The sequence below is a fragment of the Diadema setosum genome, chromosome 2, assembly GCF_964275005.1.
Source record: "Diadema setosum chromosome 2, eeDiaSeto1, whole genome shotgun sequence".
Classification (NCBI taxonomy): domain Eukaryota; kingdom Metazoa; phylum Echinodermata; class Echinoidea; order Diadematoida; family Diadematidae; genus Diadema; species Diadema setosum.
In genome coordinates, this window is record NC_092686.1 from 2354057 (window position 1) to 2381938 (window position 27882).

A 27882-nucleotide genomic window follows, 5' to 3' on the forward strand; every position below is an offset into this window, starting at 1 on the left:
ACTTGGCCCCACCACAGCAAAAAAAAAACAAAAAAAAACAAAAAAACAACAACAACAACAACAACAACAAACAAACACAAAACAAACAAACAAAAGCAAAACAAAACAAAAACAAAAAACAAAGACGATCAAATGCAATGATGATGGAATTTAAGAGCAATGGCCCAAGAAGAAACAAAACAAAACAGTGGTTCCTGAAAAAACTACCCAAGTCTATTACAAAACTTTAGAAAAAATAGAAATCATTAAATAATTTTGTAATGCTTTTAGTTTTTTCAGTTATTGGAATATTATTCATAAAAATTTAAATGTAAAACATTCATTTGACTGATTATCTATCTTTGTGTGACTACGTAAAGGGTCAACAAAGATGACAACCAAATTTGGACTTGGGTAGTTTTCATGTTCAGGTATTCAATTGTAGAGTGTAATTTCCTCAGAGATGAAGTTTGCTCATTGTGTGTGTGTGTTGTCTTCAAAACACACTGTTCAGTATTAAAAATACAATTTTACAAAGTCTAAATTCAATTTACAAATTAAAACATCAGTAGCTGAGAACCAGAAAGGAACTATAACCACAGGCAATGTTCAGCAAATAAGCCCTTCTAGCCCTTAACCGACATGCCATCACCATACACAAGCATTGTAATTTCATTCAAGCCCTGTGTCCTAAAACCCTCTCACTTTATTCTGCTTTCGTCAATATAACACTTTCTCTCTTTTTCTTTTTTTCCATGAACTCTTTTAAAAATAACCTTCTCTTCTTATATAAATCTTTTATCATATTTGCAGTTTCACACACTTGAAATAAAACTTCTCTGATTAACTAGGTCAGACTTGATATGTTGCGCACACTTTTTGTAGGTACATCAAATTCCACAAGGTTTAAGAGCTCCAAAAAGAGATGTGGCAGATTGTCACACATGTATACAACAAAAAGCATCATGTACAATGTACATGACTGATATAAATGTAAGTCATGCTAGTGAAATGTTATGATCAATCAATGTTTTTAGTATATGTGTTTAAAGTGGAAAGAAGTGTTGCAGCACAGCAAATCTTTTCACTCATCAGAGACTCTGTGAGTAGAATTCTTTAAAAAGTACCAACCAAGGACAAGATCTAATGTGAATGTATCACTCAACAGTACAGAAAGACCACCACTGATATCTAAAGGCACAGAAATAAGGCCTCTGCATATGTACTGTATGCATGAGCCTGATAGAAAGACAATGACTGAAGGAAAGTCCAAACAACTTGACTGGAAAGTTTTGTTTCTTCTTCCTCTTAAACAAACAAACAAACAAACAAACAGTGAATGTTCCGAAAATAAACATCCTGGGCAACATACTCAGATTGTGAGGACCGCCATAACAATTCAAGGAATTAAGGTTAAGGATAAGCTGCCCAAAGTGCATGGACAGAAGTTATGATTTAGTGGGTTATATTAACAGCAGGGTAGACAATGTCTCATTTATCATTGTCATTATAACAACAATGATAGTGCTGATGATAACAATACCTACATAGATACAGATGATGATCATCATCATCATCTTCGTCATGATCATAATGCTAACTGTGCTGTTATCATGATTTTTATTACCATGATTATTATTTTGGTTACCATAATGATCATCATCATTATCAAAGACAATGAAGAAACCATAAAGATTCATCATTTGACCTCAGCCACTACCTCTAGATTGCTTTTGCACTGAATGTCAATTTTTGTACTAATGTTACACTTGACTCAGTATGAATGCAGATTCATAAAATTTATGTCATTTTCATGACTGAAAGAGCATTGCTTTGAGGGTCAGTTTACTTCTTTGCTTTCGTCGACTTCTTCGTCCACTTCTTGGATGCCTTCTGGTCCCGCACTGCTCTACGATGTCTCTTACGGAAATCCTTCATGAAACGGAATAAAAAACAAACAAACCTCAAATCAGGTGATTTACTCAAAAGTGCATAAAATAATGTAATTTTAGCTTTGCACAAATTCTTCAATACTTTCCATTATTAGCCACTAAAGAGTGTCCAGACTGTGAAAATTAACTGGGAAAAAAAAAATGCAAACATGAACACTTCCCATAAAAAGATGTTGTTAACAGTATCTATAATTTTGAAAATATAATTTCATCACTGCTGGCTAGGTGAGTTACCTCCATTGTTCCATACTCAAATACTTCTAGATGTGTTTGCTCATAATACTATTATATTATATCAAGCATGACCATATATTTCTCGAAATATCATTATGCTGTGAGTGAAAAAATGTGAAATACAAAGGGGATTGCAATGTTGCATCGGTAATTTACTCTATCTCCATAATTCATTTTGAGTATGCGATAGTACTGTTGCAGTACAGGTATTAATGTTAATCACCTCAAAACACAATGCTACTGTTCACTTACATGAAAAGATTTTGAAGTGGGTGATAATATACGGCTGCTCAAAGATCACGGTCAAAACAGAATAATTAATTAAACAGAAAAAAGCAAATATACACTTCAACATAAATGTTTCCTTCCTTTCTCTACATCAATTATGCAATCACAAGGTAACTTTTTCAGACAGTGCAATGACATATAAAATGAAATAATAGAAAACATGCTACATTACACAGGTACTTGAATTTTCACAAAAAAAAAAGGTTTACAGTGTCCAAAACAAAGCATTATCAAGCTATAATAATGATGTGTGACATTCTTGAACAAAATGTATAGTTTACCAAGACTTGTGTTCCCAAAGAAATGTTAGTGCACATACAACGTAGTTCACCATCACAGTCATCACTAGAAACTTATAAATCTTTAATAAGAGTGACTGACACATAGATAGTAACTCAAAGATACAATATACATTGTTAAGAATTTTGCCTCAAGTACATGTTACAAGTTTATCATCTCAGAGAGTGAAAAACAAAACTCCTGCTTACATTTTGTAGTTGTGCTTTAACTTCTTCCCAGGCATTTACCATAGCACCTTGGTCTTTTGGGCGACAAAATGTTTCGGCACCATCTGGTAGAAGGAGGAATACAAAACAGTGATAAGCTTCATCAACTTAAATCATAAACATGTTCTAAAACCACAAGAAAATAAACATTCCTTAATCTATCATTAATTTTCAGCACTGCACACACCAGTTTGTATGTTTGCTGTCACTGAAAATTAATTTTATATCATTTCAAGCTGACATGCAAGTATTTCAGTAAGAGCACATCATGCCCATCCTCATGACAGTGATTACTGTTGCCACCACATAATTTGTCAATCCTTAGAGAAGACCTACATCTAACAGATAAATTGATCCGCTATTTTTCTGTGGATGCAAACAATTTCAAGTGATTCTGCAGTGAGAGCATCATTTGGGATGAGGTGGAAACTTGTGCACATAGTGTACAATGTATATGGAGTGGACATTAATAACATCAATGACATAGGTAGGTAATTGGCAATCAATGATTTCACAATAATGCAATATTATGAAGTGGCTGCCTTCAAGAATCAGGTGGCTAAACATGAAGTATTTAACAATGGCATATTCATAATTAACGATTGGTATATTCTGATGTAAATTTGCATTCATGACTGCACACCCAAAAACATTCGTGGCATGGCACTTTCATGAATTGCCACATGCATTCACTGCATTGTGAACACAAAACTTTTCACATGCATTTTACTTTTGTGAATATTTGCTCCTCAGGAAATTCATGAATATTTCATGAACATGAACATATCTGTTTTACAGTATTTCAGCAAATGATTAGACGTAGGTATATCATCACCACCACCAATACAATTAATCATTCTTATTCCAGTGTCTTATACAATAAGATACTGTATAAGCTGTTGCTTTCGTGAGGATTTAATTTTCGTGAATTTCGCGAATCACAGTGGGACCGTGAATTTAACAACAGGCGAAAATGTCACCATGCACTAAGTTAATAGTGTGCTTATGAAGGTCTCTGTAACAATTCGCAAAAACAACATCTCGCAAATATGTACGTGACCTCCTCATTCGCGAAAATATCTGTGTGCGAAAATAACAGCGTATACAGTAGCTATTTGTCATTAAGACATTACCCTCTAGTCTTTGGTCCTTGGGCTGGAAGAAGAATGTACAGGTAGAGCTGGCATCCAACTCTGGCTCTTTAGCTGTGTTCCTAAGCAAAGAAATAAAAGAAAACACAATTACGCCATTATGAATCTGGTTCCCATTCCAGGGAATGACACAATAAATTCTGCACAATATAAGAATGACAAGTCCACCTCTCATAGATGCATGCTGGAAGGTTGCAGTATAATTATAGGCCTGCAACAAAAGTATGGAGGTTTGTATTTTGCTTGGTAGTATATCATCTGCTTTTCAATGTACTGGGGATTTGCTAGGGGAAACAATGAAAACAAATTTGAAATTTCTATTTCTAACTGCAAACTCAAATACCCATATCAAATATTATATTTGGACTTACCAAAAAAAAATGAACAATGAGAGAAATAAGATACCTCGAATGGCAGCAGGGAAACATCAAATATTACAATTGTCTTTGGATGAATGTCATTATTCTACACATACACTTCGTAGAAATCATTTCCTCTTTTTTACTTTAAAGTACACATCAGATAACAAAGAGTTGAATGCAAGGCATACCTGTATTACCAACAGTTTACCAAGTCAGATATTTCACTTGATAGGGTGTTGTGCTGGATGATAAACCGATATTTTATCTCGTAATGTACGGTAGAGAATTCAGTCATTGGCTGCCCATTAGCCATTGGCTGAATTTGCGTAATATGAGAGGCCGTTCCGCACGCAATCGCCATCTTCGTTCCAGCGCAATTTTATATCGCGAAGCGATTTTTATCTGACCGGGAAAGTCGAAAAATATCATCGAAATCCGTGGAAATACGGAACTGATTTCGTGCTCTCTTAAAAGCGTGAATACCATTGGTTTGTTTCGTACTCAGCATGGAAGAACCAGCTGACAAATCGGACAATGCAAAAGCCAAAAAAGATACCGAGCTGTGTGAGCCTAAGGCCAGCCCAGCTCTGGCAGCGAAGAAGAAAGCTGCAGGCAAAACTCTGTCTAGCGGCGGGAGGCCTAAGGCATTCTGCCCCGCGGCTTCGGAGAAGGCACAGCCGAACCCGCCCGCACCAGCTGCTACCGCTCCAAACCCGACCGTGACTACAGCGGAGAATAGCATGGAGGTTATGTCCCGCATTGGGAAACTCGAGTCAGTGTTCGAGAAAATGATCAAGACCTTGAGCACACCTCATCATGGAGAACAACATGCCAACACGCCGCGGGATTGTTTTAGTGAATATGGCGAGTGCGACACGCAAAGGGGAAGCAGCTCACCACCCGTCATAGAATTGGCGGATAATCGCAGCGTGGCCGATTTCCTGTCGGCAAACCGGGATGACGCGGTCAGCTTGTTTTCGGACGTAGGCCTACAGGAGGCAGATAAAGACAAATGGCCAGAATTAAAGATACCACGAATGGCTCAGAAATTCGTGGCTCCGTCCGGGATAGGGGAACCACTCGATGAGGATGTCGCAGACACCATTGTGTATATGATGGGACAGAAACTTGACCAGAAATCTCTTGACGAAGCAGCAACTCGCTACCCCTGCCCATCAAACTGCACATGTCTGGAAACCCCTAAAGTTAACAGCACAATCTGGGAGAACATCTCCACGGGGACGAGACACAGGGATCTGAAACTACAAATGATCCAGTCATCCCTCTTGAAAGGGATAAACGCGTTTGCTCGTACCCTTCCAGCAACTTTGTCTGAAGCTCAGCAGGATGCTATGGCCTTTCTCTGCGATGCAAATTTCTCCCTCAACTGCATGAGAAAGGACAGCATAAAGCCTGACATGAACTCAAATTTCCACCACCTGTGCAAGCCCTCTCACAAAGTGACAAAGTACTTGTTCGGAGATGACCTTGGGAGTCAAGTGAAAGAGATCCAAGAACAAAGGAAAACAATGTCAGGCATGATGAAATCACGCTTCACGCGAGAGCAATCAAGGTTCCAGCCGTACAAGAAACCGGATGTGACATCTCGCCATCAAAACACGTCGACTGGGTTTGCCCGTCCTTGGGGGAGGGGCTATGACCGTCGAACATCACATTCCAACCCCATGGCCGGTTCATCTGCACAGCCTTTTTTAGGGAAGGCTTGGAGGGGAAGACCTCAAGATCCTCCTCACACTTACACACCATCGTCAGCAGCAAGGGAGGGTGGCAACAAGCAGCCAACCTACCACAGGCAGAGCCAAAGCCAGGGGAGGAAATAGAACAGGTAGGTGACTATGAACACAACATAGACATGAAAGAAAACGATCTAGTTACAGCACCAGCTGTCAACGGAGGTCGTCTGAAGCCATTTTTCCCTGCTTGGGAAAATATCACAAGAGACCCACACATCATACAAGCAGTTCAAGGCTATTCAATAGAATTTGACCCAGAAAAATTTCCCCCTTCTCGAGATAAACCTCTGCGTTCTTACAAGCGGAATGCTGAAGAAACAGCCAAGATTGACCATGAGATTCTTGTTCTGGAAGAGAAACAGGTCATTGAAAAATGTGTCCATGAAGAAGGGGAATTTATTTCAGAGGTTTTCACGAGACCAAAAAAGAATGGAGGAGTTCGATTAATTCTTGACCTGTCCGAACTCAACAAAAGTGTTCAGTACCAACACTTTAAAATGGATAATATTCAATCTGGTATCCTACTCCTCTCAAAAGGGTGTTATATGGCTTCAGTAGACCTCCGTGATGCATACTACACAATTCCCATTCACTTAGACTCTTGTAAATATCTCCGCTTCGTATGGAGAAACAATTATGGCAGTTCAAAGCTTTGTCAAATGGCTTATCATCCGCCCCAAGACTGTTCAGCAAAGTACTGAAACCAGTGCTTGCTTTACTAAGACAACAGGGACACACAGTTTTGTCGTACTTGGACGACACACTGATAATTGGGAACAATAAAGCAGACACTCACTCAGCTGTGCAAGTCACCACTGACCTTTTGACTAGTCTAGGGTTCATTATTCACTCAGAGAAATCAGTACTTGAACCATCTCATGAGATTGAATTTCTGGGTTTCCATTTAGATACATCTGAAATGAGAATTGCCCTTCCAGCCAGTAAAAGTAATGACATCCAAGATGCATGCAGATCCTTACTTGCCAATAACAAACCTAGTATCCGTGAGGTAGCTAAAGTCATTGGGAAGATTGTGGCTGCCTTACCAGCTTCTCAGTACGGCCCCTTGCATTACAGGCAGCTGGAAAGGGAAAAAATCAGAGCCCTGAGAAAACAGAAAGGACATTTCGATAGACATATGAGCCTATCGAATAGAGTCAAGGCAGAACTAGTTTGGTGGTCATCCCATGAACATCTCGTGTCTAAACCCCTGTACCCAGAGAAAGTATCAAAAGAAATAAGAACAGATGCTAGTGGACAAGGTTGGGTTGCCACAGACCTGCAATCTAAGACATGGGGTAGATGGAATGCTCAAGAATTAGCAAGAGCAGCAGGTAATGAAATAAACTATCTGGAAATGCTAGCAGCCGGTCTGGGCCTCAAAAGCTTCTGTTCAAATGTCAGAAATGCACATATACTGTTGAGATTAGACAACACCACAGCGGTGACATACTTGAATAGCATGGGCGGCGTCAAGTCTGAAGCATGTAATGAAATGGCATTGCAAATTTGGGATTGGTGTAGTAGACGACAAATTTGGATAACAGCATCTCACTTAGCAGGCTCTAAGAACACAGAAGCAGATACGATGTCAAGGAAATTCAATGATAATATAGAATGGATGCTACTAAGACAAGACAATATTCTCTGAGATAATGCAGAGGTATGGGTTACCAAACGTAGACCTTTTTGCTACCAGACTGAATGCCCAGCTCCCAACATACGTCTCCTGGAGACCAGATCCAGGGGCATGGGCAGTAGACGCATTCACCATTGATTGGGGACCCCTAGATTTTTATGCGTTTCCCCCCTTTAGCCTAGTTGCAAAGTGTCTCCAAAAAATAAGACAAGACGGTGCTAGGGGAATTTTGATAGTGCCCAATTGGCCAACACAGCCCTGGTATACCGTACTACGTAACATGCTACTGGAGGAGCCCTGGGTATTGCAAAAACACCAATTGTTAACTCAACCTATTACAGGTAGACCCCATCCACTTACACATCTCTCCCTCTTATGTTGCAGGGTTGGAGCAAACATTTCGTAGCTCAAGGGCTGACAGAAGAGACTGCCGATATAATGGCAGCGTCTTGGAGGAAATCTACCAAGGAGCAGTATATGGTGTATATTAGGAAGTGGCAAAGGTTTTGTCACGAGCGTCATTTATGTTGGACCCATACAAAGGTGGGAAATTTGTTTGCGTTCTTTAATTCCCTGTACGAAAATGGAGCAAGCTACAGCACATTGAATACATCAAGGAGTGCACTTGCATCAGTTGTTCTTCTACGGGACGAGAAATACACCATTTCTACACATCCTTGGATTTGCCGGTACTTCAAGGGCATCTTCAATCTCAGACCACCTACTCCGCGATACAGCTTCATATGGGATATGGGGAAGGTGCTGAGCTACCTCAGACAAGTAACTCCAGCTCACAAGATTTCGCTGTGTTAACTGACACACAAAGTATGTTTTTTACTCTCGTTGACTTCCGCCCAAAGAGTGCAAACACTTTCATACCTAACCCTTGACAATGTGAAGGTGTCCAAAGATTGTGTGGAGATAGCAGTTGCTGATTTGATAAAGCAGAGTCAACCTGGGAATGTTGGAGTGAAAGTAACACTGAAAGCCTTTCCCGAGGATAAGAAACTCTGCGTTGTACACTATGTTAAAGAATACATTAACAGAACAAGCACATTGAGGAAGGAGGAGAATGCACTATTTGTCACCTACAAGCAACCTCATGGGAGGGCATCAAAGCAAACCATCGCTCGATGGATTAAAACTGTGTTGAAAGCATCAGGTATCAACACCGTTCTCTTCAAAGCACACTCAACAAGATCAGCGGCAACGTCGTCTGCCAAGAGGAATCATTTTCCATTAGCAGACATTCTCAAACATGCTGGGTGGAAAAGTGAATCCACGTTCAAGAATTTTTACCTGAAACCCACATCCCAGGTAACGTCTTTTGGACAAGCAGTTCTGGGACAACAGACCTCTAGGAGGGGACAAGATACAGTTCTGTAAACATAGTAGGTAAAGTTGTCCAAAAACATATCTCTGACATATATCCTCTGTGAGCAATGACTACTGTGAAAATCTTTAAAGTCTCATATTACGCAAATTCAGCCAATGGCTAATGCGCAGCCAATGGCTGAATTCTCTACCGTACATTACGAGATAAAATGGAAAATTAAATGAAAAACATTGAAATTTAATTCATATTTTACGAGTAATGGGAGGATAGAGAATTCAGCACCCTCCGCTCCCTCCCTTACTCTGAACAGCTTTAAATGTGGCTTATACAAGAACTACAATTTTATCTCGAAATATTTTTCACAGTAGTCATTAGCTTTTAAAGATGGCGATTGCGCGTGGAACGGCCTCTCATATTACGCAAATTCAGCCAATGGCTAATGCGCAGCCAATGGCTGAATTCTCTATCCTCCCATTACTCATAACATATAAATTAAATTTCAATGTTTTTCATTTAATTTTCTATTTTACGGTCATCACCTCATATATTTTGGCCCTCTTTCACCAATAACTGATATGCCCCTGCACTATCACACTTTTGGAAGAAAAAACAATTCTGATCATAAAACAATGGACAAGAGCAAGAAAACAACTTACTGAGTCTTCTCATGTGAATCATCTGCTTCCATTTTTTCATCTCCTCCCTCCTCCTCCTCCTCTTCCTCCGTATCGCTGCTATCATACTTGAATCGTTTGGATGGAAAGAGGGATGAGGCAAGGTCAAGAGGCTCAGGATCTTTTTGAACATCTTCCTCAGCTCCACCTTCAAGTGACAAATGGACACAATTTACATTGTATACCAGCAAAGCATATACTGTATACGCCATATGTTTTAGCGAGTCAAAATTTTAGCAAATCGGGACTTCCCAACGATTTCATGAGTGGTTAAATTCGCGATCGTGGAGTACTGTACTGAACGGAGAAATGTATACAAGTGCATCACATTCATATCAGGATCAGAGTCATTATTTTCGCATGTCTTTAATTTCGCAAATATATGTAGCACCTGACTCGCGCAAATAAAAACGTCACGAAATATTTGTTGTGTACAATATGTATCTTCCACAATTTACACCAGCAAAGTGTACAACATCTGACCTCTCTTTATGGAAAGAAATTATTGACTAAGTCCCTCTTAATCTCTCCCTCATTTCAAGTCTTAAAGGGATGGTATAGTTTTGGCTTTTTTTTGTGAGATGATGAGAAACCTCTTACGAAATATAAAGGAGCATACAATTCTAAGAGGAATTCAAAGTTTATTTGATAAAAATCTGTTTTGAAATGGCTGAGATAATTAAAAAAAGGTGGTCTTATTAAAAGGTGGAACCCATCTTTTACTGAGACCACTTTGTTTTACTTTTTTTTTCTTGGGGGGGGGGATATCTCAGCCATCTCAAAACCTATTTTCATCAAATAAACTTTGAATTCCTCTTAGAATTGTATACTCTGTACCATTTCATGAGTGGTTTCTAATGATCTTGCAAAAAGTTACAATGTGAATCCTATAAAACTATATCATCCCTTTAAAAAAAAAAAAAAAAAAACCCAGAATGTTCCCATATGAAAAAAAATGCAAAAAATTGTCACCATCACATCCTACTACTGATACTCTGGTACCACCTAGACTATCTAAAATTGGTTAACTGTGTGCTGTTTCCAGGGTGACCGCAATCATTGCAACCACAAAAGCTGTCTCTAAAAAGGAGCCTAGTGTGAATAGAAATGATGTGAGGACTGAGGGTAATGGTATGGAAGATTCTAGTGCATGCTGGTGAATAAAGGGTAACTGCAGCACCTAGAAATGATATGTGAATTCAAGAGGTTTGAAGACTGGGGAAAGACAGGTTATTAAAGATTTCTGGTTCAATGAGATTGTTAGAGGAGAGTGGTGACCCAAGGAGGAAGCAGAGCTGCTAGACAAGGGATAAAGACTGACATGTCTTACGCATATTAGTAAGAGTTACTGTAAAAGTGGAATTTTTGCAGTGTGGAAATTATTGCGCATTTCACACAATCAGACGCTAGCGCGAAAATAAAAGCACGCAAATATTTTTGCATGCCATATGTTCGAATAGTTAAAGCCTTACAATCGTGGCGAGTGGTTTGTGCGGCACGGAGACGAACGCAACACGCTGCCTCCCCCCATTCTGCATCAAATGTCGTGACACCGAATGAGAATAGCGCTGGCTCAATGGGTCAGCGAACACACGCTGGACTCTAAATCACCAGACCCAAAATGGCTGTCCAAGCCACGAGAGCTTCCGATCAGTGCCGAATGGACGCACACTCACAGTGCGCATGCGCATGAAGAGAGGCCAAAAGAGCCCCGCGTCTTCTGGCCTCTCTCCTCCAATCACTGCAGCTCGCGGTCACAATGTGTGTGTATGATGCGTACACACACACACACACACACACACACGTGTCTCAGTGGCAGCATTGTCCCACATGTTTATGGATAGCACTGCAGTCTGGCATTGTGCAATTGCATGCACAAATTTCGTTCGTTCGAAAGAGTTACACAACAACGTACCATTAGAGGTGACGATGGTCCGACTTTAATGTCCTGATTCCGCGGAATTAAAAGCACACAAAATCCATCTTACCCGCCCGAGCGTGAAAAATTACTCATGCAAAAATATCCACTTTTACAGTAAGGTACTATGTCTGAAATGTCTGATGCTTAGATCTTTTTTTGTGTTTTTTGGAGGTGCAGACAGTTAGTTATTGACTACAGTATCACGTATGTATTTTTTTTTTGTTACTGTTATTTTGGTTTGCATTTTCCTCATGTTATTGTGCTTACTAGTTTTCTCGTATGAATAGCATTAGTGCACTTAGAAACACCCGTATAAAGCCCCATATAAATGCAATTATTATCATTATTATCATCATCATCATTATCCATCTATTTTTTTTTCATTATTATTTGGTAGCCTTACCTTGTGAATCATCTGGTCCAAAGAAGGTGAACATCCCTCCTCCTCCTCCTCCTTCTCCTCCTGTTTCCTGGTGTCCTCCGGTGCTGAATGCATCTTTCAGGTTAGTGCTGACCTCAAAGAACTTCTCCTTGGAGACCTCCGGTATCTTGGCTCTCTCCTCCTCCAGCTTCCTCTTCTCCCTCTGCATCTCTCTCTCCAATTTCTTGGCATCACTGGTTAACAGATGACACAGAGACCAGAATGAATGACATTGGAGTGTGGACCATAGTGTAACACTAGACATTTTTGCAAGCATGATACTTCCTCAAATTTTGTTTGGAGCCAAGGTTCACAAAAATTTTTGTCTACATACTCCATTGAATACCAGTTACTGGCAATCTGCGAAAGTTTCATGACTTGATAAAGGCCATCAGCTCCAATTTTCAAAAGTTTCATGCTGCAAATGTTCTGGTTTGACAGTATACTGGGTAGGAATGTCCTCACTTACTTCTAGTTTGCATTGATATCTACTTGGTTATCACAATGGTGCAAAGACATAACACATTTTGGTATAAAAGTTTTGCAATGCTAATGAAAGCAAGACTGTATACACTGTTACACAAAATGCTGTTCAAGGAGTCAATCTCCTTAAAATTTCAAGTGGGGTCACCTACAAAGGAGACAATGAACTTGAGACAAAACAGATGCAACTACAAAAACTGTTAAACTCTACTTGGGATGTGATTTTATGCTTCTAAACCATGTTGTTGTTGTTGTTTTTTTTTGCATATATGATAAAGCGAAGTCCTGTCAAACACACCAAATCCCACAATAGAATTGTCATTCCTATTAAAAAAATTCACCTATCATACTTTTTGAGGATTATGGTGCAGCATTACATACTGATACTAAAGCCAGCCACAAGGCCACAAATCATCCATATTGTGAAAACTGTGGCCAATATTCTGTCACAACCGATAAGCTAAAGAATAGATTTTCAAGGTGACCGAATGCATCACAATATCTATGACATCTATTTAGACGTGCATAAACTTTGTTGAATAAACTGGACTCATCATACAGCAACTTGATGATGCTGTAAAGATAAATTGTTCAGTATCTCCCAGGAGCAACTCAGGAACATGCTGCTACAAGTGTACCAATGCAGATGGATTCTCTACCCAACCAGTGGCCAAAAGGTGAACAAAATAAGAAAATAGCACAAATGATTTCTTTCCTGTCTGCCTAAATACAGATATATTTGTTTGTTTGTTTGTTTTTATTCTGCATTCAAACAGATACATTTTGAATACAAATTTCAAAAAGTACAAAGACAAAGAATAACAAGTGCAGTGAAATAAATCCGTAACAGTACACAAACAATACAAATAGGTGGTTGCATTGAGCAATGTAGATACAACTGTACACAGAAACATAAAATAAGATACACAGTATTTTTCAGTAAACAACAGAGATCACTGAATGCAGGAGACCACCATCGTAAGCGATTAAGCTTGAAATGGATGGAGGCCTCATGCATTCTGCAAGCCAGTTCATAGTTGTGTAGTTCATATGCACTTTGGTATAAATGACCTTTCCTTTTTTTATTTCTCATTTGGTTAGGAACTTCAACTTGTTTCAAAGCAACATGATGCATAAGCTTGCCAGACATATCAATTTATGGAATCATCATTCATGTTCAAATAACTTGCATTGATCAGGTGACCAGAACTATATGTCAATGAACACTGGAGGGAGCTAACCATTCTATCAATTCTGCAAATTCTTCAAAAATGTCAGGCCTGACGGAGGTTTCATTTACCTTTCGTCATCTTCCCCGCCTTTGATTTCATACTTGCTGTGTTCCTCACGGCTTGGATCGTAGTGAAGTAATCCTGGATCTCTGCATATAGAGCAATGAAATCAAAGTTTTAAAAATGTTAACATGCCAAACAAAGTTGATTAATAACATCCAAAGACCATGTATGTTCATTTTGACCAAAAATAAATAAATAAATAAATAATTCTTTTTAAAATAAAGAAATAAACAAAGAGCATTCTAATTCAAAGTCAAAAGTGCACACAAAGTTCAGCATTTCATACTGACCACTTAAAATTGTGATATTCAATTGTTTTCAACTCTTATTATGAGAGGACCACTATTACAAATGTATACAAACTATTTGGACAGGCAGAATCACAGAGTGCTTTTGGTAATAATTGACTTCAATATTTCCCATTTAAACACAAATTACAACTTGAAATTTGAGAACACACATATCTTTGAGAACACACAATCTTTTGCTTTTCTCTTCTTTTTACTGAGTGAGAGGGCCAACATACCCTCTGAATATGGAAGGAGGTTATGATGATGCTTTGTAGACCAAAAATTGCCACATACTAAAAATATACACTACCCTGGAATTTTGTGATGGAATTGACTATCAATGTACTGTTACGCATGACAACAGTTGATCTTTTTTCTCGCATATAGTGTACTCACTGGCATGATTTCCTGCACTTTGCAAAAACCCACAGGAACAGCATATGTTTTCCACACATTTCTATGTAACAGACAAAAAAAAAAAAATGAAATGAAAAATCCTGTCTATTTCCATAATGTAATTTCAATTTCCTGGGTAAGTTTATACTCTTACAACAGTAGAAAACTAAAATAGGAAGATTTGTACATTCATGGCACATACTTAAAATTTGGCTCCTTGCTCTTCACTGCTTTCACTGCCTCAGTTCCCATCATGGCTTGCAAGATGGCGAGTGACCTTTGTTTCTCTTCCTGGAGGTCACGCCCAACTTCATCCTGGACCACTGTGGTAGAGATATGACATGTTGGTGTTTTTATTTCAAGGTAAGCACAGTTGCTTTAAGTTGACCTCTCACAGTCTATTACTGGGCAGAGCTTATGCTTTCCAATTCCTGATAGTGTTTTGAATCAATATGACTTGCGGGAAAGTTGAATATAATTTACACAAATGCCTTTTCTATCATTTTTTTTCTTTCTCTCTGTTTGAATTCAACCATTAGGCAAAACTGACAGTGCTTGTTCTCATTTCATAATCAGAAAATGCACTAAACATTGCATGGAGCTACAAGGTAACAGTGACAATGCTGGGTTTCTCTTCCTAGCTTTCCAAATGCAGATTCTTCACTCTCCCCCAGGTAATCACGACCTTTCAAGTTTCTCATTGGCTTTTCTGCACGATGGGTCACATCTTATCAAGGGTGGGGATGCCAGTCCTTCCCCTCCCCTTACCCAGGCTCGAGATCACCCTGGTGGGGTGTGAAGAAATGGACAGAGTTGTGATGATCTGAGGTTACACTGAGTCTTAAGGACAACTTTCCAATATCTTGCAACAGAGGAAAAAATATGTTGCGCACAGATAAAAAAAATCCGGTAGGAATGCTTTTCTATGCAATCAAAAGAAACCATGAAGAAAAGTGATACAATGCTACTGTAAAAGTGGATATTTTCTCGGACTAATTTTTCGCGCTTGGCCGGGTCAGAAGAGTTTCGCGTGTTTTTAATTCCGCGGAATCAAGACGTCACGCACAGGAACATATGGCAAGCAAAAATATTCATGGGCTTTTATTTTCGCGCTAGTTTCTGGTTGTGCAAAATGCGCGATAATTTCAACACCGCAAAAATTTCCACTTTTACAGTAATCATGACAGGCCTTGTAACATTGGTTTGCACCAATTCTCTGTACCCAATTCTATTTTCTTACGAAGTACAGTAGACAGGAGAACTGATGAAATCAAAGTCAGCTGTTGGTATGACACTGCCATAGCTGGCTCTTGACATGGTAAAGTTGATATGGAAAACTCTCCTACCAATCATATTGTCATCCTTGACAGCATCATCTTTCTCCACCTCCTTATCATCCAAGAAGTGCTGGCTTAGTTTGAAACGATCATCCCCTCCGTATCTCTCCTCCATTTCTCTCAGCTGTGCACAGTGGGTAAAGATAACAAACTCTTATTACCACAATAAAGGTCACTGGCAGACCAAACAGTAGTCTTAAACTCTTCCATTAATGGAATCATTACCTCCGCCAAGGAAGGAAGTTAAGTGATCATCGGCGTTGGTTTGTCTGTTTGCAAAGTAACTCAAAAAGCTGTATTCGGATTAAACTGAAAGTTTCATAAAAGGTCGATATCGACACAAGGAACACCTCATTCAATTTTGAGAGTGATCCAGAAATTTTTAATGGATTTTTGAAGGATTTTTCATCTTTCAGCATATAAGGTCAACGAAATTGGGGTTGAAGCTGCGCGTACTGGAGGTTTACATATGCGCACTAAAGCGCACTCTCTGCTCGGGCAATGACATAAACAAAGGGCTTCTATTTTGGGATATTGCATGCATGTAAGGGTGGAAATGAGTTGCTGGCTTGGCGGAGGTCTGTGCTCTCTGAGTGCTTATCTTAGTTTAATACTGCTGTAGTTTTGACACCCTCAAAGATGCTCTTTAACGTTGTCGTGGCATGATTAAAAAAAGATTTTTGGACTTTCCTGACTGAGCTCCAATGATGATGTCTAAATGCATTAAGAAACCCTTAACACTCCAGCATCGCGTCGCTGGGGCGATAAGACCTCGTATCTACAAAATGTCAAATGTTCAGGAGAGCCAAAAAACATGGCGGCCAAAGCACTGTGGCGAATGGAATAGCCTTTCCTTTGACATGCCGTGGTGGCTTCATTTTTGGAGTAAGACAGTTGGGATTTGGACAGGACATCATTTAATCCACTATTTGACCATTAATCCAAAAAACTCATTTTCACCAAAATTGCAGATACAAGGTCTTATCACCCAGCGACGAATTATATAAGAATAAAATATGATGTCACTATCATAAGATCTATGAACCAATTTCACCACACTAATAAACTATTACCTAAATTGTTTATTCTAACACTATTGTCAATCAAATAACAATTGGGTAAATAATTAGAAAATGATTGGCCAAATGTAACAACGGTGTGTTCTGTTGAATGCCTATTTTTCATCTACACACAAGTTGCACAAGGTCTGTGAAGTCATTGCCACTTGGAGAATAAAAGAGAACAAAGAAATGTAAGATTTACCAGGACAGATAATCTATGATTAAAATCACCACAATTTGAAATAATGATTATCTTGCATTGTTGGATTTTCCCACACTGCTCTGTAGTAGCCTGCAATATCCAATGAAAAGACATACAGAAACTGCTTGTTGCCTACCACACTTGTAAACGGATGAAATAATCCAACAAGGCTAGTAATTTTTGGTATGGTTGGCCTGTACTTACTTTCTGACCAGCTGTTCCTTCGTACTGGGGCTTTATCCTGAATCTCTGATCATCGTCATCGTCATCATCATCATCATCATCGCCATCGTCATGGTTGTCATCTTCGCCTTGACTATCACTGCTTTCCCCATCACTGCCAAAGAGAGAGATTCGGCCATATTTCTTTTGTCTGCTGCCAGATTCCACAGGCTCTGACTCGGGAAATGAGGCTGCCACTGGTAGAATAGCTCCATCATCATTGTCATCATCATCTGAATCAAATGTGATGTGTTTGCCTTGTTTCTTGTCTTTTGAGTCCTAATAATGCAGTTAATGGCACAAAAAAAATGTTTCCTTCATTAGAAATGTATATATAATCAACTGGCACATTTTAATTTCATCTTTATATAAAAAAAGGAGTTTCTCTTTTTTTGCAACACTGAAAAAACAAACAAACAAATCCATCAGAAACACTTTGGGCATTGAAAAGATTTTCTAGAAGTTGCAAATTGTCACTCCAAAAGCTGGAAATGATTTCACACCTGAACAAGTAGCCTTCAAAGATGCAACCATACAGGTTGCTCAAGGTTACCTTGAGTTTTATGGCCTACCTAGCAACTGTCATTGTAAGCACTTGTTTAATACTCAATCGTCTTGCACAGTATTTCATTTATTCTAGCAGCACTAATGTTCTTCACATTAACTTTTCTTTTTTTTATGGACAAACTGCAATGATTGGACAACTATATTTGAATGATGTACCTACATGTATTTCTATGATGCTAAAACAATGCTAATACTGCTAATTCTATAAAGGATGGGAGATAAAAAATCTTACCACAGCAGCAAGAGCTCCCCTAATCGCAGCCTGACGATCTAACAGTGCCCTCTGCTGCAGTTTGGCAGACTCCAAACGTCTCTCGTTGGCAAGTCTCTGCTTTTCCGCCAACTCTCTGGCGAGCTGCTTTTTGGCAGCTTTGGAGAGTTTCTTCGGTGTTTCAGTCTTAGCTTCCTCTTCTGGCGAAGCTGAGCCTGCTAATGACTCACTACATGATGTACTTCCAATATCAAATCTATCTGGTTTAGACATATTTTCAGTCTGCACATTGCATTCACCTGCATCATTTTTGTGAGGCACTTTTGAAGTTTCATCATCAACATCATCATCACTTGTGAGGCTACCTGTAGTATCCTCCTTCTCCTGCTCCTCCACTTCCTCCTCCTCCTCAACCAGATGACTACTAGTCCTTTCATCATCAGTACCAGTGCCATCACCAACTTCACCAAGTCCTGCAACTGGACACGTCTGCTGTGTGTCCATGGAGATGGCTTGACCACACCCTGATGCTCGGTTCCATCCGTTCAGTGCAGTCCTGTCAAGTATCAGCGGTTCAAAGTCAAATCTGGCCAATGGATTCAATCCAACAACTTTTCCTTCCACGTCATCATCTGGATCAGAAGACCGAGGTTCTGCGTCATCCATACAGTCTTGCTGAAGAATCGAACCCTCCGAAGTGAGACCCTCAAAGTCAAGGCTGGAGTCTGCTGTTTCTTCCCCAAATCCATCTCGTTTTGGGGCAAGCACCACATCCTGATGCATCAAATGTTCTATATCTACCTCTGAGTCATTTTCACAAGCATCTTCATCAGAGCTACCACTGTGATAGCTACTGGTGACAACAGGGCCCTCTCCGGCTTGACTGGATTTCCTAACCTTAACTTTTTTCATTTCCTCTGGAGCTGCTGAGCGCTTCTTGCTTCCTATTTTCACATCTCCTTTGCTCTGCATCTTCTCGATGTCATGTTCATCCTTGCCACCATCCTGCTCTGAGGAAGCTTTCGTTCTTTTGGACCTACCAGGTGGCTCGTCTCTGAACTCTGTCACTGAAGGCGTGGCATTTTCCTTCCTATTTTGTGTTTCGACAACATCAGGTGCTCTAGCTGATAATGTTTTAAAAGAGCTGCAAATTTCATCCGTATCTACTGAATCCCTGTCAGAGTCGTCCGACATCCCTCCCAATTGGTCGCTTCCTGGCAAGATTCCATGCGCATGAGATAAATGCACAGATGAACTGTTTATGGAAGAAGCATTCACACTTGGGCAGGAAGTATGGCTCTCGACAACAATCTCAAAGTCTGAAGACTGGCTATCCTCATCACGGTCACCTGCATCTTTCACAAGGTGGTCATTACCTTGGTGATGGTCGTAGGGCATCGCAAAGTTGTCATCGCTGCTGTCATCGTCATCATCGAAAAGATCCTCCCCACTGGAGTCCGAGTTGTACTGCCTGCGAGCTCGGGCAGCGATTCTGCTCACCGGTAGTGTGCCCGCAATTAACTGCTCCCTCCTCACAGCGGCCGCATCTTTTATCCTCTTTCTGTGGATCATCAGTGGCCTTCCCTGGGGAAACACCCCTTTCCTCTTCAACGTGCTCTCCGAGTCTCCTTCTGGGAGTTGCCACGTCAGCTTGGAGAGGGGAGGGAGGTCGTCCGCCTCCTCCGTCCTGCCTTCATCTTTCAATCTCTTCACATGGTGGCTATACTTGGAAGGGTCATAGCAAACAACTTTCTGCTTGTCTTTCCTCCTGATGTACACAATAGGGAGCACCCTCCCATATTTACCTACAACCCAGTTCTGCAACACGGAATGAGAACAGAGAGAAAAACAAGTTAACAAAGAGATCACTCCTGTATGCTCCTGTATGTAAGTAACTGTTAGGAAACTTTTATGACTAATACACTTCATGAAAACGAAACTATTCCCAACTATACAAAACAGTCCCCTAGCAATGCCAATAAACTACACAAGATTGTCTAAGCAGCTAATGCATTACCCTTGTTGATAAAAAAAAAAAAAATGTTAAAAGCAGGGATTGTAAAGACAAAAGTTACAAAAACAACAGCATAATCATGTGCATCTCTTATTCTCACAGAATCCTGGTAACTGAGTGTTGTTGATTTTCAACACTTACCTTTTCTCCTTCAACCAAAGTTCCTGGAACTTTCCCCTTCACATTGAAGTCACTTGCTCCAAACTTCTCAAGGTTTTCAGATAGCCTCTTTTCAGCCACTGCCCTGAAGGATGGTGAACTCGACTTCTCTGGGACCTCAGATTTACTTGGAGATGTCATCTCTGCCCTCTCCTGATTTAACCTGTGCATTAAGGTTTTGGGTATACAAAGGAAATGATTATCACACATGTCATTCATGACTGAGTTAATGTTTTGTCAATCCTCATCACTAAGTGGATCCACAAGAAAAAAGTTCTACTTATACACAATAGCTGTACAAAACAAGAATGTTGATGGCAAACAGGTCCAAAAAATATGTGTGTCTCTGCAGACGTCACCTGAGAAAAGTGGCAGGTTCCATCATACCCTGTGTATCTACATTATGTAGATCCTGTGTGGCGGGAACAGTCAGAAGAGATCTTAAAATATTATTTTGACCGTCCCAAATCTGCAGGCAAACGGTGGTTTGGAGTGAGCACTGCCATATGCCACAAGAGTTCGCGCATGTGCACACAGCTAGGTGCTATCAATAACAAGTCTAAGATCACTTCTCCCCTCAAAATCTTGTCTCCATACTTGACAAGCTTTGATGGGGTGCCCAAAGAAAGACCTCTCGGTGAGAGTCCACATGATTTTGTGTGTGTGTGTTTTGTTTATTTGTTTGTTTTTTTTGTGTGTGTGTTTATTTGTTTGTTTGTTTGTTTGTTTGTTTGTTTTTTTGTGTGTGTTTTGTGTGTGTGTGTGTGTGTGTGCTTTTTTTTTTTTTTTTTTTTTGGGGGGGGGGGGGGGTCCTGCAGTCCACTCAATGATGTGGGACCTAGTGTGAAAGAAGGGAAATTTAAAGGGTGTGTACAGTTCTGGTCGAGGTGAGGATTTAGCTTTTAACGTTTTGCGAGATATTCAGAAACCACTCTATGAGATGTCAAAGAGCATGCCGTTCTAAGGGGTATCAAAAGTTTATTCGATGAAAATCGGTTTTGAAATGGGTGAGATATCCAAAAACAAGGTGAAACAAAAGACCCTAATAAAGTTGTGGCATGTCGCCTTTTATCATTAGCACTTTTTGGGATATCTCAGCCATTTGAAAACCAATTTTCATCAAATAAACGTTGAATACTTCTTAAAATTACATGCTCTTTCATATTTTATAAGAGGCTTTTCATTATCTCACTTAGGAATGTTCAAAACATGAATCCCCACCTCAACCAGTACTGTACAGTCCCTTTAAGAGCAGTCACTAAGAAATTCATATAAATCATGTGCTTACTTAGTCAGAAAACTCTCCTTGGCCAGTTGAATTTGCATGACGTTTCCCTTCCATTTGGCATTGTTGTACGTACTCATACCTGGAAACAAAATTATGAGGCAAGATTCAAAAACACAAAACCACAATGTACATTGAAAATAATGTGAAGAAAAAAAGCATACATGTAGGAATATGAAAAAAAAAATTAAGTATCATAAATAACTTTATCTCCATAAATATTCACAATGTATGTTTCAAAAAGATTTAATCACCTGCAATGCAAATCTCAAGATCAATTGTCTTAACTGAAGTCAAACATACAAAACGAGAAGATTGTAATATCACTGCTTTTTTGGTCATATGTGCAGCTCATTATCATCACTACAAATAAAGATTATCAACCCTGGAAAAGTATGAAAATACCATATGTGATCATGCAACATAATCCAATATAACACTTTCCTTTCCAGTAGGCCATGAAGTATGTGTTTGGGTCAACACAGTTTATTCCTGGAATTAGAATTTTCTAGAAGAGTAACTACTTTTCAGGACAACACTTGAACATAAAAGCTTAGAAAACATTAAATCCAACGCGAGTAATGACTTTTACCATTTTAGTCAAACATAACTATTTCTTTTTTGTTAATAGTTTTCTTGGTTTTCTAAGTATGATGTGCATGAAAGTGTGTGTGAAAATAAGACAAAACACTGTTCAAAACAGTAAGCACATCATTGATACTTTGGAATATTCATGAACAGAATTTGCCAAGTTTTGCAACTTAGTTTACCGGATAATACTCATGCTATTAAGATTTAATTTCCCTCTTTGTGCTGTGCACAATAAGATTGGAGCATGGATATTTCAATCAACTACTTAAATATGTTAGGACAACCAGATGTTGATAAGTGATGTAATACTTCTATGACATAATGCTTCCAATATCTGACCTGATCAGAAAAATGTTTTCTGGCAACTTTATGTTAAGTTTTGTGATGTAAGGTCTCACATACTTTATTGCATACTATTCAAATATCATAGTGATATGGGCTCCTTTGTATTAAATTCCTATATAGTGGACTCCCATTCTAACGAAGTCCTTGGGACTAGCAGTTTTCTTTCGTTATATTGAAATTTTGTTACAACCGAACAAATAAACAATAGAAAACATAGATCAGATAATGTTTGCGGCCCAAGTTTTTATTTCGATGTAACCGGAATTTCATTATAACCATGTCATTATGAATGGGAGTGCACTGTAATTGCAATGTATAATGGTGAAAGGATACTTTAACAAAAATCTTGATAAAATAAAAGCGAAACATATTGTCCATAAACACAATATTTACAATATTTGTCAACAGAAATGTAAATACTATACTCATAATAGTTGTGAAGATTTTATCTCAAGCCAAATCACTACTTCCAAAGTATGTACGGTGTTTGTAATATGTCACAATGTGCTTCATATGAAGACTACTTCATGACTTAAGATAGATACTCAAATGACCCAAAACAACAAAATTAAAATGAAGTTTTCAGTCTGGATGATCAACACTTACATTTCTTTAGTTCACTTTCAGGCAGACAAATGTCCAAGTAGGCAAATGTCTTGACAGGATTACCTGCAAGAAACATAAATAAAGTGACCTACAAATTGCATATTGAGAATGAAAATAATGCAATTCATATGTGGTGCAATCATGAAACTTTGTGCTGGACTTTGATCTATGACTGGCCCAATAATCACATACAAACCACTCAAAAAGAAGGATACTGCATAAGGCCAAGTAAAAAAAGAAAGTAGTTTGTCGTCCGGGTTTTTTGAGCAAGGCGATGAGGGAGGTCCTTACTATTTGATATCTTACTATTTTTTCGAGGATTGTCAAAATGAAAGTAACATGTGTTTCTCATCCGGTAATTCTGAGAAGGTAACGAGAGAGGGCTTTACTATTTTCTATATCCAATTTATGAAATGAAATATAACTCTGGTATGCGGTAGCCGTGTTATGAGAGACCAGGTCCCAAGTGGATGTCTTGCCAGCACTCTGTGCATTTTCAAACAAATAGATATATGTACCATACTTGAAATGAAACTTCATGCATGCAGAAATACATTTGCTTTTCCTTTCCACTACAGATGTCAAGGGAAAATGACCATCTTAATACTGGTATTTAGTGTCGTAATGGCATTTCTGATACCAGTGTACTTGCAATTCTGACGTATTGTGCTATTAATTGAAACAGGTATAAAACACTCTATCAACAAATGTACGACTGAAATAAATTCCATGATATTCAAAACACTGCTTTATTTATCATTGGTGTTTGTGACTTTTTGTGTCCACAGGCCTATCTGCATCTCTTCACAGCACAATTGTAGCACATTCAACTGGAAACTGGCTGGTACATGGATGTCAAAATGATACTGATATGGCATTATGGCATTAAACATTTAAAGATGTTTCTTCATGTTCTAAAAAGACATTTGATAATCACTCATCATTTGGATGATGAATGATTCAATCACACTACAGGTGATACGACTCACGGCCGTGTCCATGAATTTACATCGTAAAGAAAAGTATCCCGCAGAAATACGAGACAAACCAGAATCCGTGGAAAAGTTATTCATTTTGTAGATACACCCATCTAATAATTCTAAATTTGCTGGAAAAGCGCATTCATATTCTCTTCAAAATAGAATACTAAGTAATAATAGTATATCGCCGTCAGATGCAACGTTACAGAGCAGAGTGTTTGGGCCTCTACACATTCGAATGTGTTCATGCGTGCGTGCAGACAGCTGACAGACCAGGGGATGGGGACCCTGACAGTTACAGACACGCATACGCGGCCGGCACGGCCACTGCACTGGCACCGTACCTTCCGACACGGCACACACATGCACATAGTCACAATGACATGAAAATGTATACATACAAACTCGATACAATCCTCACAAGCATTTGCACAGTACAATTCATCCGCTTAAAATATGGGAAACGGGGAAAAATACGAACAATGCGCGAAATATGCGTGGAATTAAATGTTACTGCTATCGCGTTCACGACGTACCGAGTGCGCTGTACATATACATCACAGCCCAGGCCCGCCGCGCGCCCATCCAACTACAGTTCGACTGCTTTGTGGGTCATTCCTTCTTGCCGAGCTCGCAGTGTGAAATGCATGCGTTAACTCATACGCACTACAGAAGCTACAGCTGTACTAAGTAGAGGACGCAAGGCGTATTTAGCAATGAGAAATCACGATTGGTAGGTGAATTGTCGATATTTTTTTTTTCGGCGGCCGAAAAACTAGTAAATATCATAAAAGTCGATGCGGCAACTGAAATTCGATGCGGGCGGGGAGCGGGCTGGGACGAGAATTATGAATTTCTTGGTATTTTCAGCGCCATTTTGAAAATAGTAAATACTTTAAAAAATCGATGCGGCGACCAAAATCGATGCGCGCGAGGACGAGAAACTGGTTTCTTTTTTTACTTGGCCTAAACTGTATCTTTAACATCCAAAACAACCTTGCTTGTAAAGAGGTTCTTGGTTACCAATAGTACTGTAGATGCAAAGCAAACATACATGTAGTTTACAAAATCTTGCATATCAAAGTATGTGTTACCTTTTGATGCCCATGCCCTTTTCTACAATTAAGTTCTCATCATGGCTGTCAGCAGTTGAATAAAATGTATCAACTCTGCGAAGTGAATGGCATATTAAAGAGGCAGAGGTAAACAAAGGGCGAATACCATCTGCTGACATGTCAGTTTTGTCTATAAGCTGCTATAGCTCTGAAGAAATGTTAGTGGTAGAATGTCTTTCTTAAAATCGAGAAGAGTCTGGTTTAAGGCTCGGAGAGACTAGCTGAGCAATGTTGCGTGCTATCATACTATCCCCTCTGGTAAGAGGGAAAACAATCTTTTTTCCCCAGTTGGTCATGAAATAGAGATCTTGTGATCTAGAGAACACAGAGAGAGTCACATATCTTCCATGTGACCCATCTCATTTCACTCCTCATGATGAATACAAGTGTAAACTTGATGATGAAGTGTTCCTTCCCACACACAAGGAACACAAGTAAAGGGCATTGGTCCCTTGTACTTTGCCCCAAGTGAGTAGATAAAGGTAATGAATTGTGACATAAAAATGAATAGAGTAACTCCTCTATTGATGGTTTGAACTGCTACATTGTTACCTCTCAGATCCTTCTTTGTCTTGATCTCTACTGATGAGATGGTCCCATGTCTGGAAAATCTGTCCCTGACTTCTTGCTCAGTGACTGACTGGTGGAGACCACCTACGAACAGCCTTTTTTGCTCCGCAGCCATTCCAAACTCTGCAACAAAAACAAAAGGAGAATAAAAAAGGAGTGAATGGATGAAGGGAAAGGGGAAACTTCAATATAGATGAAATCAATAAAATATATCCTTTTTCATCAAATTACACATATTTTGTGACAAATAGGACAAATAAATCAAGTAATACAATCAGTCCATGCTCTGCCCTGCTCAAGTGTACTGCTGCACAATAGACTGCTTAACCTGTGAAAGTGCAGCACGATGATGATCCGGTTCATATCAATGATTACTGTGCGGAGAAATGTGATCTAGAACTTAGTTAGAACTAGAGTAACTACGGCAGTATGCGGCCTTGCAGCCGTTCGCGGCAGGTAGAGCATACACGGTAATATACCGCTAAACACAGCACTGCACTGAGTATGCACACTACACATATACTAACACACTAGCAATCAACAAAAACCAACCATTAAAATGGGCACGATCTCTGACGAAAGTGAAATTTTCTCACCTAAATGACAACATATCGCATCCAAAATGAAATTTTCGGTACTTCTTAACATAACAGTTAAGAAACAATGGTCCAAGAAACTGGTTTTTTGTCATTTTCTCGATGTTCATGGATTTTGAAAACATATCCTCACGTAAAATAGAACTTTCGCGAGCCGATGTGGGCCGCCATTTTTTTCGGAAAGTGGATGTTGCCATAAAAAAAAATGAGAAAAACACGAGAAAGACATCAACAACACCGCAAGATTTGCGATCTTGTTTGCGGCCAATGCATGTGCGCCCGCTATTTTCATGTGCTTTCGCAATGGGAATTGGCGCTTACGCAATGTTCGCGAGACATGTGAAGGCGTTCAGCTACAGATCGCGGAGCACGCGCGTATTGCATAGGGATTGTACATCGTGCCGCAAGCAGAAATACTACGTCGCATATCGCCCTTATCGGCGAAAATTGTGCCGGGTTTTGCCCTGGTAAATCATGAAAACTGCGTTGGTCATTGGTAAATTTCTTTAATGAAAACAGTTGTGTTAATTAATAATCTTGTCTATGATATATGAAATGGTTGAAAATAATTTGCCTGATTTGTTTACAAGTTGGAAAAACCCTTAACAATGCTTAAACTGCCGCAAACGGGATATTTTACTCTAGTCACAGTGTGCAGATGATGCATTAAATCTTTGTTTTCGGTTAAGTTGGAGGCCTGAATGTGAATTGTGTATTTCAACCCCGACAACATCAAAATGACGCTTATTTGATTAAGATTGTTACAATGCTTCTGAGTAACGGGTGTAACGTTGGTCGTTTCAAGGGTAACAAACATGATCAGCTGATGATGTCATGAATCCAAGGACAGTAAATTTAAGTAAACATCTTACATCTAGAAGTTGAACATCTACCCTGGCTTTATTTATTTATTTATTTATTTAATTATCTATCTATCTATTTATCTATTTATTTACTTATTTATTCATTATTACTATTACTATCATTACTATTACTATCATTATTATTCTAACGATGCGATGCGATGACTGTGCAGTGGCATGGGCATAAATTTAGCTCGCGTGAGCATCCATAAGTTTTTACCCGACTTACTTACATATATTTTCACATATGGGACTAACGAGATCTAGGCAATCGTAAGGACAACTTCACATCCAGCACAAGTTGACGCCATGACGAGGAAGGACATGCTACCTTTCTTGCCCCTTGAGAAGTACGCGTAATAAATAATCATACTGACCTGTTGTTGTGGATTCAAATATTCTACATTAAATTGTAGAGCTAAATACGGTGCAATGCCGTCATCACACATGTGTCCCGCGTGTGCAGTCTGAGCGGTC

The 27882-nt window shown here is 39.3% G+C and overlaps 2 protein-coding genes and 1 pseudogene across 2 annotated transcripts; 2 read left to right on the forward strand and 1 right to left on the reverse strand.

Moving 5' to 3' along the window:
- LOC140246367 (uncharacterized) lies at nt 1-27882 on the reverse strand. The gene is made up of 22 exons (XM_072325835.1): nt 27783-27882; nt 25929-26069; nt 23282-23344; nt 21743-21821; nt 20437-20617; nt 18303-20099; nt 17486-17782; nt 15922-16142; nt 15450-15466; nt 14884-15004; nt 14001-14081; nt 12200-12411; nt 9858-10023; nt 9165-9222; nt 7901-7955; nt 7273-7307; nt 6031-6326; nt 5370-5461; nt 4997-5195; nt 4093-4172; nt 2942-3024; nt 1-1911 (listed from the first exon to the last, which is right to left on the reverse strand). The coding sequence occupies exons 2-22, from the start codon at nt 26059-26061 to the stop codon at nt 1825-1827; spliced, it is 4353 nt and encodes a 1450-aa protein (XP_072181936.1). The 5' UTR covers nt 26062-26069; nt 27783-27882; the 3' UTR covers nt 1-1824.
- Nucleotides 4979-6313, forward strand: LOC140238862 (uncharacterized). Its single transcript, XM_072318762.1, has one exon. It carries the CDS (start codon nt 4979-4981, stop codon nt 6311-6313), a length of 1335 nt encoding a protein of 444 aa, XP_072174863.1.
- On the forward strand, nt 8241-9251 carry LOC140238872 (uncharacterized; annotated as a pseudogene).